Source organism: Diadema antillarum, unplaced genomic scaffold (assembly GCF_040938485.1).
Source record: "Diadema antillarum isolate AM-2024a unplaced genomic scaffold, OU_Dant_1.0 seq00000079_RagTag, whole genome shotgun sequence".
Lineage (NCBI taxonomy): Eukaryota > Metazoa > Echinodermata > Echinoidea > Diadematoida > Diadematidae > Diadema > Diadema antillarum.
This window is the reverse complement of record NW_027271172.1, coordinates 1,629,526-1,646,455: the sequence shown is the minus strand read 5'-3', so window position 1 is coordinate 1,646,455 and position 16,930 is coordinate 1,629,526. Positions and strand designations below refer to the sequence as shown.

Sequence of the window (16,930 nt, the reverse complement as noted above, 5' to 3'; positions counted from 1 at the left end):
AAAAAATTGTAACATGTTTAATATTTTGTTTCCCTCAGCGTGTTGTTACATACATATAGGCCAGTATGGGCACAGTGTAGGGCAGCATAATATAAGCTCAGCGTAGTGGATACAATTGTACATAACACTACACAACTCTACATACATTTTACGTAGGCCTGATATGAAGCCCCTACATACACCGTACTTGACCTTTCCACCACAAGTGATCTTTCAGTCACTTCGTTGCATTTACATGTAAGTCACAACCACTCTTTGTCCTCTCCCACAGAAGTGGCAGCCTGCGACAGCAACCCCTGCCAGAACGGCGCCACCTGCTTCCAGGGGGTGCAGGGAGGATATGCATGTCTGTGTCCTCCAGGATTCGAGGGACTCAACTGTGAAACAGGTACAAATTTAGACCAATGCCATGAAGGAGTTTGGACAGTGCTGATAGTAATTTGTCTTTTAACTGACAAGTATACAGAGGGTAGAAGATGCCTAGTGCTGTCTGCCTGTTTTAGACTTCAATTCAGTTCAAATGATTTTATTTCCATATAAAGTAATACAATGCAATAGACATTAGGCTTACACTGTACATGAGTACATAATATTTTAAGGAACTTTGAATCACATTAAGTTTCAACAAACATGAATACAATATTATAATGATATCAACTTTGGTTTGGATTAATAAACAAGTAAGTAATACAATCTTATTTTGTTACTCTACATGGAAAAGAGGAATTCACAGGAAAAGCATAGCTGGTAAAATTTGTGAATTACTCTTGAAGATGAGGGCATCTCAAGATCCGTCAAGGACTCCATGTATGAAAATTTTGATATCCTGACGTCAGGCGAAACAATCGGAAAATAAAAAAGGACTATGACAAGGACAAGAACGAAAGCAGGGACGGAACAGACAGGGACAGAGACTTGATGTAGGTTGGAACATTGGGAAGGTTTAATATTCCAGGCCCTGAACCATTTGATGCAGTATTGTCTTCCTTTTACCCTCTCTTCCTTTTCATCCTCTACAGACAGAATTTGTTTGAGTTTTGGGTGATGTGCTAGCATCATGTCTTCTCAGTTCTATGCTTAATGTTTTTTGGGGGGGTTTGTTGTTGTTGTCATTGCTATAAATGTTTTTCCACTTGTAATATCACCAAATCTTCATGTTTCAGAAAATGTGTATGGATGTTTGAAATTATAAAATAGTCGGCATCATGTTTGAAGTGTATGAGAGCTAGAGGGGAAAGTACACAAGTCTGTGATCATTTGTATTCACATGCTTCCTTTTGTTCCTTTGCAGTGACACAAGTTCCTGCCTGTGAGAGTAACCCATGCCAGAATGGAGCCATGTGCTTTGAAGGATCCGGCGGAGGCTATCTCTGCATGTGTCCAGCAGGCTTTGAAGGGGATAATTGTGAAACAGGTATGGATTTTAATCAGTTATGGTATATATGCCTAGTCCTTTAACAGTCTTCATTGCTGCTTTGCTTCATTTCATATATATATTCGTGCCAATAAGTACTTCAACTTGGTTTTATGTTGGTCCGTAATGTTAGTCAGATGTCCAAATTTATGCAGTGGTGTAAGTTTCCCACTGCTGTCCTTAGCCCATACACACCAATGGAGACAGAGTACTGCCCCTCCCCCCATTTACTGTAAGAACTCCGTAAGGTAGATTTGATTTCATCTTTCAGATTGATTTTTCTCTTTCATAGCCCCTGTTTGCTGGGCACCATACATATATGGTAAAATTATTGTATGGTTTGTATGTATTAGAGTTCATTCTGGCTGAAAATGATTTTATGCGTGCTCTTGGAGGACAAGAATTATGTAGTCAATGGTAAGGCGAATGAAAGATGTCTTAAGTGTATGAAGCAGTTGAAAGGGAATTCCAAGACAATTATTTTAAAACTATTGGACTTTCTTTTTTCTTCATTTTGGTAGCTTGTAGCACATTGGCATTTAAGAGTGGCATATGTAATACTCATGCCATTTGCCATCTGCACATAAAAGAAATAAAGGCTGTGCTGTGAAGGAGAATGCCACATGATGCAAATTGGCTGGCTTTATTTTTCACAAATGGCAGGTCAAAAACCCTTTGCGTGAGAGTCATATGCTGGGATAAGTTACTGGTATTATAAACACCATATCAGGTTAGAAAATAAGACTGCAGTGCATGTGTGGTGTCCAGAGTATGAAGTAAAATCATGGGCGTCACCAGGGGGGGTGCGTTTGGTGCGAACGCACCCCCCTTCAGATCCTTAAAAAAAAAAAAAAAAAAAAAAAAAAAAATCAGTCTGCGAGCGACCTCAACGCCGGATGCTAAATAATTACTCTTTTCTATTTTTTTAATATTTTGCACCGGGGACACACACACACACACACACACACACACACACAAAATCAATTCGCACCCCTGGTTCTGGCAGCACTGATTTTATACATATCTAGGCCCTATTAGTATTCTACAGTGTTTACTATCTATCGACCGTACTGTATATCCGTACGATACGGAGCACTTATGTTTGTATGTACGTGTGCTACTTACAAGTATGTAGGGTCTATGTACGTTACTTCTGACCAATCCATATTGCCAGCCCAAGAGCGAGCCTTAGCCTCACTAAAAAAAGATGAAAAAAAAATGGAGGGGCAAGCATATCATTTTGCCCACCCCCCCCCCCCCCCCCTCCATAATTCCAGAGACGAGAAGATTTTCTTTTTTTTTTGACAGAAAAACAAAAAGTTTCCCCCATAAACATTTTGGTGGGGCAAGCATATTTTGATTTTGCCCCCCCCCCCATGATTAATAATTCCCGAAATGAGAAGATTTTCTTGCTTTTGAAAGAAAACAAAAATGTTGCCCCCATAAAAATATTGGAAGGCAAGCGCACCATTCGCCCCACCCCACATAATCATAATTCCCGCGATGAAAAGATTTTCTTGCTTTTTTGTTAGAATTCAAGAAATCTGTCCAATTATTTCACCCAAAAGCAGTGGCGTAACTACGGAGGGGGGGGGGGGTGGGGTGCGCCCCCCTCCCAATCCGCTGGTAAAAAAAAAAAGACTTAACGAAATAGTAATTCAAGTGTTAGTAAACTGCTTTTGAATGAAAGGGTGATCAAGAAATAAGATATTTTTCTATGATTTATTTTAGCCATAATTAGATAGGTATATAGTGTGAAACATTGTTCAAAACCCCCGGACCCGACAAAAGATTGTGATTCAGCGTGATTCCTGGTTGGCATTCTGCATAAGCAGGATGTGCGCAGTGTACTCAGTACATCCGAACGAAGAGTCGCTACAGTTGCGCAATGTGATGTAGAATGTACACCTTTGTACCTTACGCTTTGTATATCAAAGCTAGATCATTGATTTTGCAGTATTGCTTTACATACTAGTCTATGTAAAAATGTCTTGCATTGCCAATGAAAAGACTTGACCTGGGCTAATTCCTAACTTTTCCATGAACATATAATAAACACACACAAACAAACACGCACAATTAGTTTAGAGGATGCTCTAAAGTGCAGATTTTGGACATCCTTTCTCCGCTTGGTCACTTGGTCACTTCGACGCCACCTCGCTGGTCATACCTCCCCCAGTGGTCATGAACATAAACCCACACCCTTGACTACCAGTGGCGGATCCAGGGAGAGGGGCGCACCGGGCGTCCCCCCCCCCCCCTTTAATTTCCAAAGCGAAAAAAATAATGATATACCTTCAAACGGCAGTTTTTGGACAGTAAAATGTCAAAATTTTCAAGCTCGCTCGCTCCTCTCGCTCGCATTTAGTCGTAATGCCATTCTCCTGAAGTTGCTGCCAGTAATTGCCAGCAGTTGCGCCTGGTGCGCCCCCCTTAATTTCCAAAGCAAAAAAGATAGCTACAAACGGCAATTTGGGGACTGTAAAATGTCAAAAATTTCAAGCTCGCTCGCTCCGTTCGCTCGCATTTAATCTTTATGCCATTCTTCTGATGTTGCGCCAGTAATTGCCTGCAGTTGCGCCCGGTGCGCCCCCCTTAATTTCCAAAGCGCAAAAATATGGCTAAGAACGGCAGTTTTTGGACTGTAAAATGTAAAATTTTCAAGCTCGCTCTCTTCGCTCGCTCGCATTTAATCGTTATGCAATTCATCTGATGTTGCTGCCAGTAACTGCCAGCAGTTCCACCCGGTGCCCCTCCCCCTTAATTTCCAAAGCGAAAAAAATATTGCTAAGAAAAGAACGACAGTTTTTGGACTGTAAAATGTAATATTTTAAAGCTCGCTCGTTCCGCTCGCTCGAATGTAATCATTATGCTCTCCTGATATTGCTGCCAGTATTTGCCAGCAGTTGCGCCCGATGCGCCCCCTTAAAGTCTAAAGCGAAGAAACATAGCTTCAAACGGCAGTTTGTTTGTTTTTTACTGTAAAATGTCAAAATTTTCAAGCTCGCTCACTCGCTCGCTCGCATTTAATTGTTACGCAATTCTCCTGATGTTGCTGCCAGTAATTGCCGGCAGTTGCGCCCGGTGCGCCCCTCTACACCTCCTTTATTTCCAAAGCGAAAAAATATGGCTCCAATTGGCAGTTTTGGGACTGTAAAATATCAAAATTTTCAAACTCGCTCTCTTCGCTCGCTCGCATTTAATTGATATGCCATTCACCTGATGTTGCCGCCAGTAATTGCCAGCAGTAAGATGCGCCCGGTGCGCCACCTTAATTTCCAAAGCAAAACTAATACGGCTACAAACGGCAGTTTTTGGACTGTAAAATGTCAAAAATTTCAAGCTCGCTCACTCGCTCGCTCGCATTTAATTGTTATGCAATTCTTCTGATGTTACTGCCACTAATTACCGGCAGTTGCGCCCGTTGCGCCCCCACCCCTCCTTTATCTCCAAAGCGAAAAAAATATGGCTCCAAATGGCAGTGTTTGGACTGTAAAATGTCAAAATTTTCAAGCTCGCTCTCTTCGCTCGCTCGCATTATTGTTATGCCATTCACCTGATGTTGCTGCCAATAATTGCCAGCAGTTGCGCGCGGTGCGTCCCCCCCCCCCTTAATTTCCAAAGCAAAAAAAAAAAAAAAAAAAAAAAAATACGGCTACAAACGGCAGTTTTTGGACTGTAAAATGTCAAAATTTTCAAGCTCGCTCGCTCGCATTTAATTGTTATGCAATTCTCCTGATGTTGCTGCCAGTAATTACCGGCAGTTGCGCCCGTTGCGCCCCACCCCTCCTTTATTACCAAAGCGAAAAAATATGGCTCCAATTGGCAGTTTTTGGACTGTAAAATGTCAAAATTTCAAAGCTCGCTCTCATTGCTCGCTCGCATTTAATCATAATGCCATTCACCTGATGTTGCTGCCAGTAATTGCCAGCCGTTGCGCCCGGTGCGCCCCCTTAATTTACAAAGCAAAAAATATGGCTACAAACGGCAGTTTTTGGACTGTAAAAAAAATGTCAACATTTTCAAGCTCGCTCGCTCCGCTCGCTCGCATGTAGTCGTTATGCCGTTCCCCTGATATCGCTGGAAGTAATTTGTCGTTTCACACCGTCATTCTATAATCCATTTATAAGTGGTACAACCCTCTCCGGCACTTCCACACCCTCCCCCCACCCTTGCTCGCTCCCTCGCATACTACCCCCCCCCCCCCCCAAAAAAAAAAAAAAAAAAAAAAAAGATGAAATCCTAGCTACCGGCGCGCCGGTGCCCTTTCCCCGCTTGGTTTCCCTCAAAAAACAGTAAAAGTCTAGGGATTGAGAGCTTCCTGTATTCCAAATGTCTGTCCAAAAAATCTCGTAAACATTTAGTGTCAAAACGCACCCCCCTTGAAAAAAAGCTGGTGACGCCCCTGGTAAAATCCACATTCGTTGTATTGTACCTTCAGATGTTCTCAGCAGTTGGACATCACTGCATTCTGTGTTCTGACTAAGTAGCTCTGTTCATCAATATGTGCTTGTCTTCAAGCATATATCCTCCAGCTTTTACATTTTACACTTTACCATAAGTTTCTGCTTATCTTCAAAAGAATGTGTAGTCAATTCCAGGTACACATGTATGTTTCGTACCTGTATGTTTTTATTGAACTCTTTCTTTAATACTTCTTTGAAAATTCTCGGTAGAGGTGTGGTATCTGCTAGAAACCGAATGCCGCTGGCAGTGTTATCATTGATATGTCACTGAGACCCATGGAATGATGTTACATTAATAACTCTCTTTGCTCTTAGTTTCATTACGCAGTGCATATATTTATTGACACAGACAGCAATGAAGTGTGTGTATTTATCATCAATCCTCATGCATCAACCATCATTTCATTCATGATAGAAATCATACCATGTGCTAGCAATCCATGTCATAATGGAGCAACCTGCCAAGAGGAGCCAGGACGCTATGTCTGCCTGTGTGCTCCTGGCTTTGAAGGTAGCGACTGCGCAACAGAATCTTTTGAATGCGAGAGCAACCCCTGCTTAAATGGTGCGACTTGCCTGGATTTCATCAATGGCTTTGCGTGTCGCTGTGCTGCCGGCTGGATGGGTGATCTATGCGAGGTTGAGGTGCTGGAATGCTCGAGCAATCCGTGCTTGAATGGCGCCATATGCATGGAGCTGATCGATGGTTACGACTGCATTTGCCTCGTTGGCTGGACAGGAACCCACTGCGGGACGGAAATCTTCGAGTGCGCCAGCAATCCATGCGTGAACGGAGGTGTGTGCATGGACCTGATCAACGCATATCAGTGCAGGTGTGCACCGGGTTGGACTGGCACACATTGTGAGCTGGATATCATGGAATGTGTGAACCAACCCTGTGCTAACGGAGCCACCTGTCACGACCTCGTGAATGGATTTAGTTGTGAGTGCGCTGCGGGCTGGACCGGACAGCTGTGCGACTTGGACATTGCAGAGTGTGCCAGCGATCCCTGCATTAATGGAGGCACCTGTACAGACTTGACCAATGGCTACAGCTGTCAGTGTTTGCCAGGGTGGACGGGTACTCACTGTGAGCTGGAAATCATGGAGTGCATAAACCTGCCATGTGAGAACGGCGCTACTTGTGTTGACTTAATCAATAGCTATGAGTGTGTTTGCCTGCCCGGTTGGATGGGACACCTCTGTGAGCTTGACATAGAGGAATGTGCAAGCAACCCTTGTGACAATGGTGGCACCTGCATGGAAGAAAGCAATGGATACCACTGCCAGTGTGTGCCGGGATGGACTGGTCCCAACTGTGAGGCAGAAATTCTCGAGTGCATCAACAGACCTTGCCAGAATGGGGCAACGTGCGTCGATTTGATCAATGAATTTCTCTGCGTGTGCCTGTCAGGGTGGATGGGAAGACTATGCGAGGTGGACATACTTGAGTGCGCCAGCGACCCGTGTCTTAACGGTGCCGCCTGCACCGAACTGACAAATGGATACTCCTGTGTCTGCACACAGGGTTGGGAGGGAACAGACTGTGGTACGGAGATCTTAGAATGCGCCAGCGACCCCTGTCTGAGTGGTGCAGCCTGTGTAGATCTCATTGCAGGCTTCGAGTGCATCTGTACACCTCGGTTCGAGGGAGAGAGATGCGAACTGGGTATATTGCTATTTGATGAACTTTTCCTGTTGTGTTTATAACAAGGAATGCATCTAATACACGCTCAGAGTGATTGTTGCTTCCGTGTGTCACATTCTCGCTACGTGATCACTCTTTGATTTCTTCCCCAAGCACCACCTGCAAGACAGTGTTGCAATGCAGCAGCCCCACTGCTATGATTTGCTGTGATCACTGCATTATACAAGATTTGTAATTGCACGAATCTCTACTTTTGTGCTCAGTGTGCTATGACTTGATTAACATGTTTCAGGTTGTAATCAATCTGCGATTTCTGTTGAAAACCTATAATGACAGATTTTATTACATGTACTTTGTTAATTTTGTCTTTTCGTGTTGAAACACTGTGTGTGTTTGTAAATGTGTGCAAATGTGTGCATTTTCTTTTCTTGTCAGACTAGTGATTTCACAGCTATCCATCTGTATCTGTCTTGAAGTTTACTGCCATATGGATGTTAATCTGATTTATCTGATCTTCTTAACCCTGCTGCATATGTCTGTTGTGTAATGGCAATGCACATTTCTAGTTTGCCTGTTTGCAGTTTTCCATCCACAAGACAGACTACAGTATGTTCTGAAAACTGATATTGCCTGCCCACTGGATACCGTACACAGTCTGACATCTGTTGCTTTGCTGTATTGCTTATTCTTCTGTTTTTAATGTCAATGTTTCTTTGCAGTTTGATAATCCTTTGCAGTGTACTTTGTGTTGATGAGTGGAGTGACCTTTGCTAGTGTAAGAGAGTCACAATAGAAATTCTGCTATATAGAATTTGAATGCATACAAGTGTATATTATGCATATTACAACTGCAGTCAATTTATTATATCAACACTAAGCAGAAAAGTATGATTGTTTGGTGTCTATTTAAATTGATATTTGCCATGAAAACTGTATTCTTCAGGTGTGAGTTTCTTCAATTTGTCTCTATCTACAAGAGGGAGACAAATTGAAGAAACTCACACCCTAACCTTCACCCCTCTGAATAATGTCTTTCTTTCAACTGTATTCTTGCTGTGTTCTTGTGTAAAATGATTGAAGTACACGTATGATACGTTAGAAGCTCTTTGCAGAGAGCAAAAGGTGGGAAACTTCCTGGTTCATTGTTGCTCGTAACAATTAAAATTTATTTCTTGCAATATATTAATTGGTGTCACCAGAGATGAACATTTCACTCAACATTTTTTAATTGTTCAAACTTTTGCTGCAGTCTTCACTTTGAGCACTAATGACCATAATTCTTTCTCTGACTTGCAGAAATCCTTGCCTGTAACAGCAACCCATGTGTTAATGGAGCCACTTGCTTTCAACATGCATTGGGCAACAGCTACATTTGCCTCTGTCCAGATGGTTTTGAGGGAACAAATTGTGAACTAGGTACAGTATATATACAAAAATCTTTTCTCTTTTTCTGGTTGATGAAACTGTCAAATGCAACTGTTCTAGCTGTCAGTGTAAATGTGCACTGGTTGGGAAGTATATGCATTTTAGTATTTGTAACATGTTTTGCTTTCATTTTACTCATAAACAATCAATTTTGTTTTCATATCAAGAATGTGGTATAATTTTCACAACCCATTGACATCAAATTTTGCTTTTGCTTATGGATTTTAAAGCAATAAGAACATTTCATTTTCCCAAAATGTATACTCGGTTGTTATTCATAACATCTGCACCACTGACATGTCGCTGATGCTGAAAAATGATAATTCCGATGATGTGATGACTCAGATGATTAGAAATAGACTATTTAGGGTCTTTTTTGGGGGGACAAGTCTGAATGTTATTATGGAAGGACACTGCTACTCATAGTCTCAGAAGGAAATGATTGAAAACTTGTAATCCCTCCACCCCATCTCCTAAAACCAAAGCAGGGCTTGACATGAACTTTTTTGTTTGATGGCCCATTTGGGCCATATACAAATCTTCAAATCTTTAATTCTGGTGGTCTGAATAAGATATGTTGTGGCCCGTAAAAGATATGAAGTGGCTCGAAATAAAAGCAAAGGTAGCAATTCTTTTTTAATCTAAGTTGCCCGATCGGACCAGCAAATTATAACTTTGGTGGCCCGACACAAATGTTTAGTGGCCCGGGGACCACTGGGCCACCCCTAATGTCGAGCCCTGCAAAGGCATTTTATCATTCGTAGATGTTGAATCATCATTCTTAAACAGCTATTTTCTTTTCATTGACGTCTTACCTCTTTCAAATTGACAGAACTTCAAGCGTGTAATAGCGGTCCGTGCGAGAACAACGCCACCTGTTTTGAGCAGAACGGTGGCAGGGACTTCTTCTGCCTCTGTCCCGCGGGATTCGAGGGGACCAGATGTGAAATCGGTATGCCCATAATTGTTAATTGCTGTGGCGGTTGCCTCGATATGGATGGTCAATTCAGTAATGGTGGTTTGTTGCGGTACCATGCTGACGCGTGGTATACTGTCCTGTTTGTGTCAATTAAACCATACTCATGACTGTGTGACAGTCTAACTCTTTGTCCAAACGAGTGATATCACACTCGATTAGTTTCATCCAGTAGAACTTTTTACATCAAGCTTGAGCTGAATAGCAAAACAAGCTTGTGTATGTAAATCCTGGATGGTTTAACCCTTCATTCAAAAGACACACTTTCACTGGGCACCCATTCCAATATGAGTCCACTATTGTGCTTGTATTGAATGTTGAGACTAATCTGCAGTTACTCGATAGTGCACACACTTGAAAATTGCACTTACAATGTACATACTCAACATCAAGCATTTCAAGTACATTTGTACCTCAAACAAGGCAATCCATGACCAGGGCCCCATTTCATAAAAGATGCTAGGATAGCAACTCTTGCTGGAATGGCAACTTCCCATAGCAACAGCCAATCAAGAGGCTGAATTCTTGTCGTTACCATGACAATTGTCATTCCAGCAAGAGTTGCTATCATATCAACTTTTTATGAAATGGGGCCCAGGACTGCTGCTGCTTGTATGATGTACACGTAGTATTAGTGGTAGATGTTCAGAGCTTTTACACATTCAAGCACAGTCCAGTTCTTACAGTTTCATGGAATACACAAAATTAACCAATTACACAATTATAGCTGGCCAAATTTTACAAATGTAGAGCATGCATAAATCTCTATTTCTGTTGAAATGCTGTATTAAAGGCAACACAACTAGGCTGTCACTAATACTTCTCAAAAGCATTGTTGATGCACTGTACAATGTTGATCAGAAGTCAATCTAACATTTGTAATGTTTCATGTGATGAGTGTGACTCGCATAACCCTCTGTCAACTGATTCCTCAATCCAACCCTTCACTGCAGAAGTTGTTAAATGAGTGATACTTTAACCACAATATTTTTTACATATTCATTAGTTTTAGAATTTGTCTACCTTCAAGCTTTTTGTCATAATGTAACAGATGTTATGCCTTGCAAATATATCTATTGTATATGCATGCATCTGCACGTTTTGTTAATCCTGTGACTTACAATAATCAGTGACAGTAATATTGTTGTGTAAGTCTGATTTTGCATTTCGTGTACATGTATTCCCTGTGCAAAGTGTTATCTAATCATAATTTGTGCTTAATCCAGTGTTGTTTTAATATTTTATGCCACTATGTGAAGAGTGTTGCACTCATTCATGTCTTCTGTTTGTTGTGTGCTAATGTTCTAACTGTAACAGACCTGACCACGTGTTCGACAAACCCATGTCAGAACAATGCTACGTGCTTCGAGGGGAGTGGCGCCACGAGCCACTACTGCCTTTGTCTAGAGGGCTTCACCGGAATGAACTGCGAAACAGGTTCACAACACTCTTACCTGGCAGTGAAAAATTGAATTCATGCTTTCTTACTGTTTTTCCTTTTTTTTTTTTTTCTTTTCATTGTCATTTACTTATGTCAACAAGCGTGATACATTACTATGCAGTATGTACTTCGCGGTTTTAGAAAATTTAGACAAATCCCTCGACCAATGTATGTGTATGTGTGTTCCTTTCCTTGTATAGATGTGGCAATTGACTGATTGCATTTGATGCTTATGGCATTGTGGTTTGTCCTGTTTGTCTGTTTTTGATACTTACAAGATTTAAAGCATTTTATTTCCTCCCTTAAGGGGTCTTGAATGTACAATTTCTTGCTCTGCATACTCAAATTTTATAAATGGAACATGTTCACAATGAGTTCAGCAAACAAATTTCATCAGTTTACATGCATGAGCATTTACGAAGTACGTTTCAGTAACAATGCATGAACTAGTTATTGACATAACGTATGAAGCATAATGAACAAACTTTTTTTTTAACAGAAAATGAGATTTTAACACTTTGCTTGCCTTAGCAAAAATAGATAACTCCGCAAAGATATCAGTGGAATTAACATTCTAACCTACAAATTGTAAAAGCTAACCTGTCCAATAAATGAAGTCCTCTGTAATACTAATGTCTCTAACGTGGAAAAACAGCAAAAGTCCCAAATTTAAAGATAATAATGAATATTCCTCAATTCCACTTTTTAGATAATGCACCACCAGTTATCTCAGGCTGTCCATCAGACATCGCAGTTGCCAACAGTCCAGGCCTCCCCTCGGCATTCGTCTCGTGGCTTGAACCAACAGCAACCGACAACTCTGGTGCCGTTACCCTGACAACCAGCGCCATCAATGGTGACCTCTATCCCATAGGGGTCACGACGATTGAGTACACAGCAACTGACCCCAGTGGGAACACAGCCACATGCACTTTCAACATTATTGTTCAAGGTACTGCAGCTAATGTTGCCAGTCTTGCGTGGATTAATTCACGTACACTGTAAGGGCTTTATAATTCACAAGAGGGTTTTTTGTTGTTATTTTTGCATCGATACAATTTTGGTATCCCATATACAGGAGCACACAATCAGTAAACTGAGGAATGCCTAGAAAATGTTGATAATAAATAATTGTGGCATGAATTGCGCAATTAAAATTCAGATTGACGCTGCATCCCCCTTGACCTCCCACAACTGGCCCTCTGAAAAAAATTTCTGATCTACAAGTGTACCTACGACCATGCTTGTATGTGTATGTGCCCGTACAGAATTATGTAAGAGATACAGAGTGTGGGAATGTGCATGTTCTTTGTCTACTTCAAATCGCCCATGTACAATCTCATTCTGCAATGTAATCGCCATGGATATTTGATCAATTTTGTGTAAACCCGATGCAAATTTGTGTGTAAAATTAACCGCTTTATTGGATGAGTAGATCAGGTTGAAACCACTGGTTTGCTAAAGTGCTAAACTTTTTTTCCCACACTGACCATGTGGTAATTTTCTTCACTTTGCTGCAGATTTCATGCCTCCCCTCATCATAGGATGTCCCGATGACATCATGGTCAGCACTGACCCTGGCCTGCCAACGGCCACAGTCAACTGGACCCAACCCACCATCTCGGATAATTCGGGAGTCGTAGATATCATGGTCTCGTCAGACAGCGGCGATTCCTTCCCGATCGGCATCACGTCCGTAACATACGTCGCTCGCGATGCAGCCGATAATGCTGCTACCTGCACGTTTTCCATCCTAGTTCAAGGTAAAGGACTCATGGAAATTTAGATATGAATCCGTCAGTGATGATCGTGAGTACCGTAATCAACCAATCATGAGTTTTGTTTTAGTGTATAGTGTTAACATTGTTCTATTGACAGTGGCAATTGCCTCATAACTAGTCACAACTACCTTTAATTGATTGTGACGTTAGGGTGAAGTTTTTATTTTACTTGTAACTGTTCCATGTATTTTTCTGACAAGAGAGAAAAAATGAGTTTGTCCTGTTTATGGCAAGACCACAACCTTCATTATACGGCCTCCATGGGCACTTAAAATCCTTTCATCTAGAATCATATCATCTGTTATAGTATCAAAACTTTGTCCACTTTAAAACCCACCAGACAATGAGAATCCCACCTTCACCTTCTGTCCACCGGACTCCACCGTTACGACGGACCCCGCCCAGCCCACTGCTACCGTCACGTGGCCAACGCCCACTGCAATGGATAACTCGGGAGCTCAGGTTTCTCTTGTAACCAATGTCACAGTGGGCAGTCAGTTTGGGCTCGGATCATCCTCTGTCCTCTATGTGGCTGAGGATGAAGCAGGGAACAGCGCTGTGTGTGTCTTCACCGTTACTGTCATAGGTGAGTTTGTATTGTGTCTTTTGAATTTCAGAGATACCATAGCAAGACTTGCCTGTTTTGAGTAATTATTTACATAGTCCAAACCTTCAAAATTACATGCACTAGACAATAAGCCTATTAAACAGAAGCAGTTTACTATGTTTTCTTGTGTTAGAATTTGTAAGTGGAAATCTATTCTGTTGATTTGAGACATGTATTACTGTGATAAAATAGAATATATGATTTTGTTAAAGCTGTCATAACTTGAATTGGGCACTGCAGGACCTTTCCGACATTCATTAGAACATGCGGCAAAGCATGATGCAAATGTAACTGAGTCTACTAGTTAAATGAGAGTGGTTGGATTATATACAACTCATGAATATGTTGTTCGTGAAAGGAATTGAGTTCCTTCATTTAAAGGCATGGTACAGTTTTGGTTTAGATGGGGCTGCCGGTTTCCAACTTTTGTGTATGTGTGTTTGTGAGATAGTGAGAAACCTCTTATGAAATATGAAAGAATATGTAATTCTTAGAGGAATTCACAGTTTTTTTGATGAAAATTGGTCTCGCGATGGCCGAGATATCCAAAAAAGCAATCCTAATAAAATGTGACAGGCCACAACTTTTATTAGATCTCTTTGTTTGGCCTTGTTATTGGATATCTACACACTGTAATCTCAGTCATTTCAAAACCGATTTTCATTAAATAAACTTTCAATGCCCCTTTGAATCGTATGCTCTTTAACATTTAATGGAGTGGTTTCTAGATATCTCACAAAACATTAAAGCTGAATCCTCACCTCAACCAATAAGATAACATCCCTTTAAATATCATTATTTTGTTTTTCTTTTTTTTATGACAGACACAGAGAATCCGGTCTTCACCCTATGCCCAGGAGATGTCACCGTCCAGACCGCTCCTGGCGGTTCATCGGCCATTGCCACCTGGAACCTCCCCGTGGCCTCAGACAACGCTGGGGAGGTCACCCTGCAGCAGACAGCTGGCCCCGCCCAGGGGGCAGACTTCCCCGTCGGGGCGACGCCCATCGGTTACACAGCCATCGACAGTTCTGGAAATGTGGCTACCTGCGAGTTCTCAGTCATCATTTTGGGTAAGTCATAATCTGCATTATTTAAACATGCTGTGTAGCTCCTTCTTCATATAATTGTATGTCTCGATAAGCAGCATTCAAATACATATAAAATATTAAGGATTCTAGTACGTAGCAAAACATTTTTAGCCATATAGTAGTTTGGAATAGGATGTGAAATCAGCATTAGATGTGTACCTGTCGTTTTGAAAGTTAAAAAAGTAATTTTTGTTTGTGATTGGATAGTATGAGATGTACATTTGTATTTTGTCTGGATATACAGTTGTAAGAGGAAAGATCAATATATTACTTGAACTTTACTCTCACATACATACTAAATATTGAGAGTTCTAGTACATAGCAAAACATTTTTAACCATGTAGTAGTTTAGAACAAGATGTGAAATCAGCATTAGATGTGTACCTGTCGTTTTGAAAATTAAAAAAGTAATATTTGTTTGTGATTGGATAGTATGAGATGTACATTTGTATTTTGTCTGGATATACAGTTGTATGAGGAAAGATCAATGTATTACTTGAACTTTACTCTCACATACATACTAAATATTGAGAGTTCTAGTACATAGCAAAACATTTTTAGCCACATAGTAGTTTAGAACAAGATGTGAAATCAGCATTAGATGTGTACCTGTCGTTGTGTAAGTAAATCAAGTATTTTCTTTATGTGCGATTGGATAGTATGAGGTGTACACTTGTACTTTGACTGATTATACAGTTGTATGAGGAAAGATTGATCAATATATTACAGCTGTACTTGTGCCTTGCTGTCTCAGTGTAAATATAAGCAACAATACTTTGACTGCCTTCTACTTGTGTCATTCATCCGACAATAACATCGATCATGCATTTATTGTTTTGTTTTTTATTCCAATGTGTGTCGTTTATTCAAACTGTTTAATGTTAGTTTTGAACACTAAAAACAGTAAGGGTGATTTCAAAGAGGATTACTTCTTTACCGGCTCAGGTATTGATGATCCTTGTGAGAACAGTGATTGTCTCAACAATTCCACCTGCCGGGTCTTCAATGACACCGACTTCATCTGCCAGTGTCCTCCTGGTTTCCTTGGCGACAGATGTGAAATCGGTAAGAGAGAGGTAGTAGAATTCTTACTTCGTGCAGACATCACAGATTGGAACATTCAGTGATAACTGGCTAGCAAGAATTGTGCTACAGACCACAAATGTATGCCCTTATGCTTGGACAAGCCATTGCTAGGAATGTAAGATCAGTGTAGCTGCAGAAATTACTTTTCAAAGACATACTGCATAATATGAATGCAGGCAAACTCTAAGGTAAATTTCAATGATATGACAACGAAATGTTTTCATATATTTTGAAACAAATGATTGTCTGTATTCTCAATCTAGTCAGGCATATGCAGTACAATGTGGCACATTCCCTTTCTTTTAACATAAAGTACATGTAGATAACTAGGCTTTGCTGAGAAAAAAAGAAGTACAGTGTAAGGTGTACAGGACACTTGCCGGAAGCCTCTTCTTTGCATTGTTTGAATTTCAGTGGATGTCTAAATCTCTCATTCCCTTGCCACACATCAGACAAGTCCAATGACAACTCTAGTTTCAATTTCTTTTTATGCATGTAACCATCAATGGCAAACAATAGAGGGCAGTATGGAGGCCAATATTCATAATGCAAGTGGTGATGAATAGGATTGTGCATGCAGGGTAGTGTTCTCAAACAAAAATGAGTCTGTTTGTTTGTTTTTTGTCCATTCTTAACTGCTGTTGCAGTACCACATGGGTTTAGCACATATAATTGCGAATGTTTTATCTCACTTTCCTCTCCTTCAGAAATTGATCTGTGTGACCCCGACCCTTGCCAGAACAATGCTAGTTGCACCAATTACAGAACATCGTATTCCTGTGCCTGCCCCATCGGTTTTGTAGGACAAGACTGTGAACAAGGTACAATGTGACACTCATACGGTATTATCATGACTGTTATCTCTATGCATTTGTAGGTGTTTTCATAGTACAGCAACGTTATTGCATTCACGAAAAGTGTACATACGTCTTTGTACATGTGTACTTATGGCAAAAATATAATTTTCAGTACCCTGTCATCGTTTCAGATTGTAA

The 16,930-nt window shown here is 40.9% G+C and overlaps 2 protein-coding genes across 2 annotated transcripts in view; both read left to right on the top strand.

The window, feature by feature from the left end:
• The window catches only part of LOC139726079 (uncharacterized), a 217,931-nt gene that overhangs the window by 93,690 nt on the left and 107,311 nt on the right, over positions 1 to 16,930 (top strand). The window contains 11 exon segments of the mRNA XM_071637162.1: positions 272 to 388; positions 1,292 to 1,414; positions 8,825 to 8,944; positions 9,786 to 9,905; positions 11,247 to 11,366; positions 12,080 to 12,322; positions 12,891 to 13,133; positions 13,492 to 13,737; positions 14,583 to 14,831; positions 15,795 to 15,914; positions 16,643 to 16,756. Of these exon segments, the coding sequence (XP_071493263.1) occupies positions 272 to 388; positions 1,292 to 1,414; positions 8,825 to 8,944; positions 9,786 to 9,905; positions 11,247 to 11,366; positions 12,080 to 12,322; positions 12,891 to 13,133; positions 13,492 to 13,737; positions 14,583 to 14,831; positions 15,795 to 15,914; positions 16,643 to 16,756 (1,815 nt within the window).
• Positions 6,289 to 7,590, top strand: LOC139726162 (uncharacterized). The gene has a single exon (XM_071637239.1). The coding sequence runs from the start codon at positions 6,289 to 6,291 to the stop codon at positions 7,588 to 7,590; it is 1,302 nt and encodes a 433-aa protein (XP_071493340.1).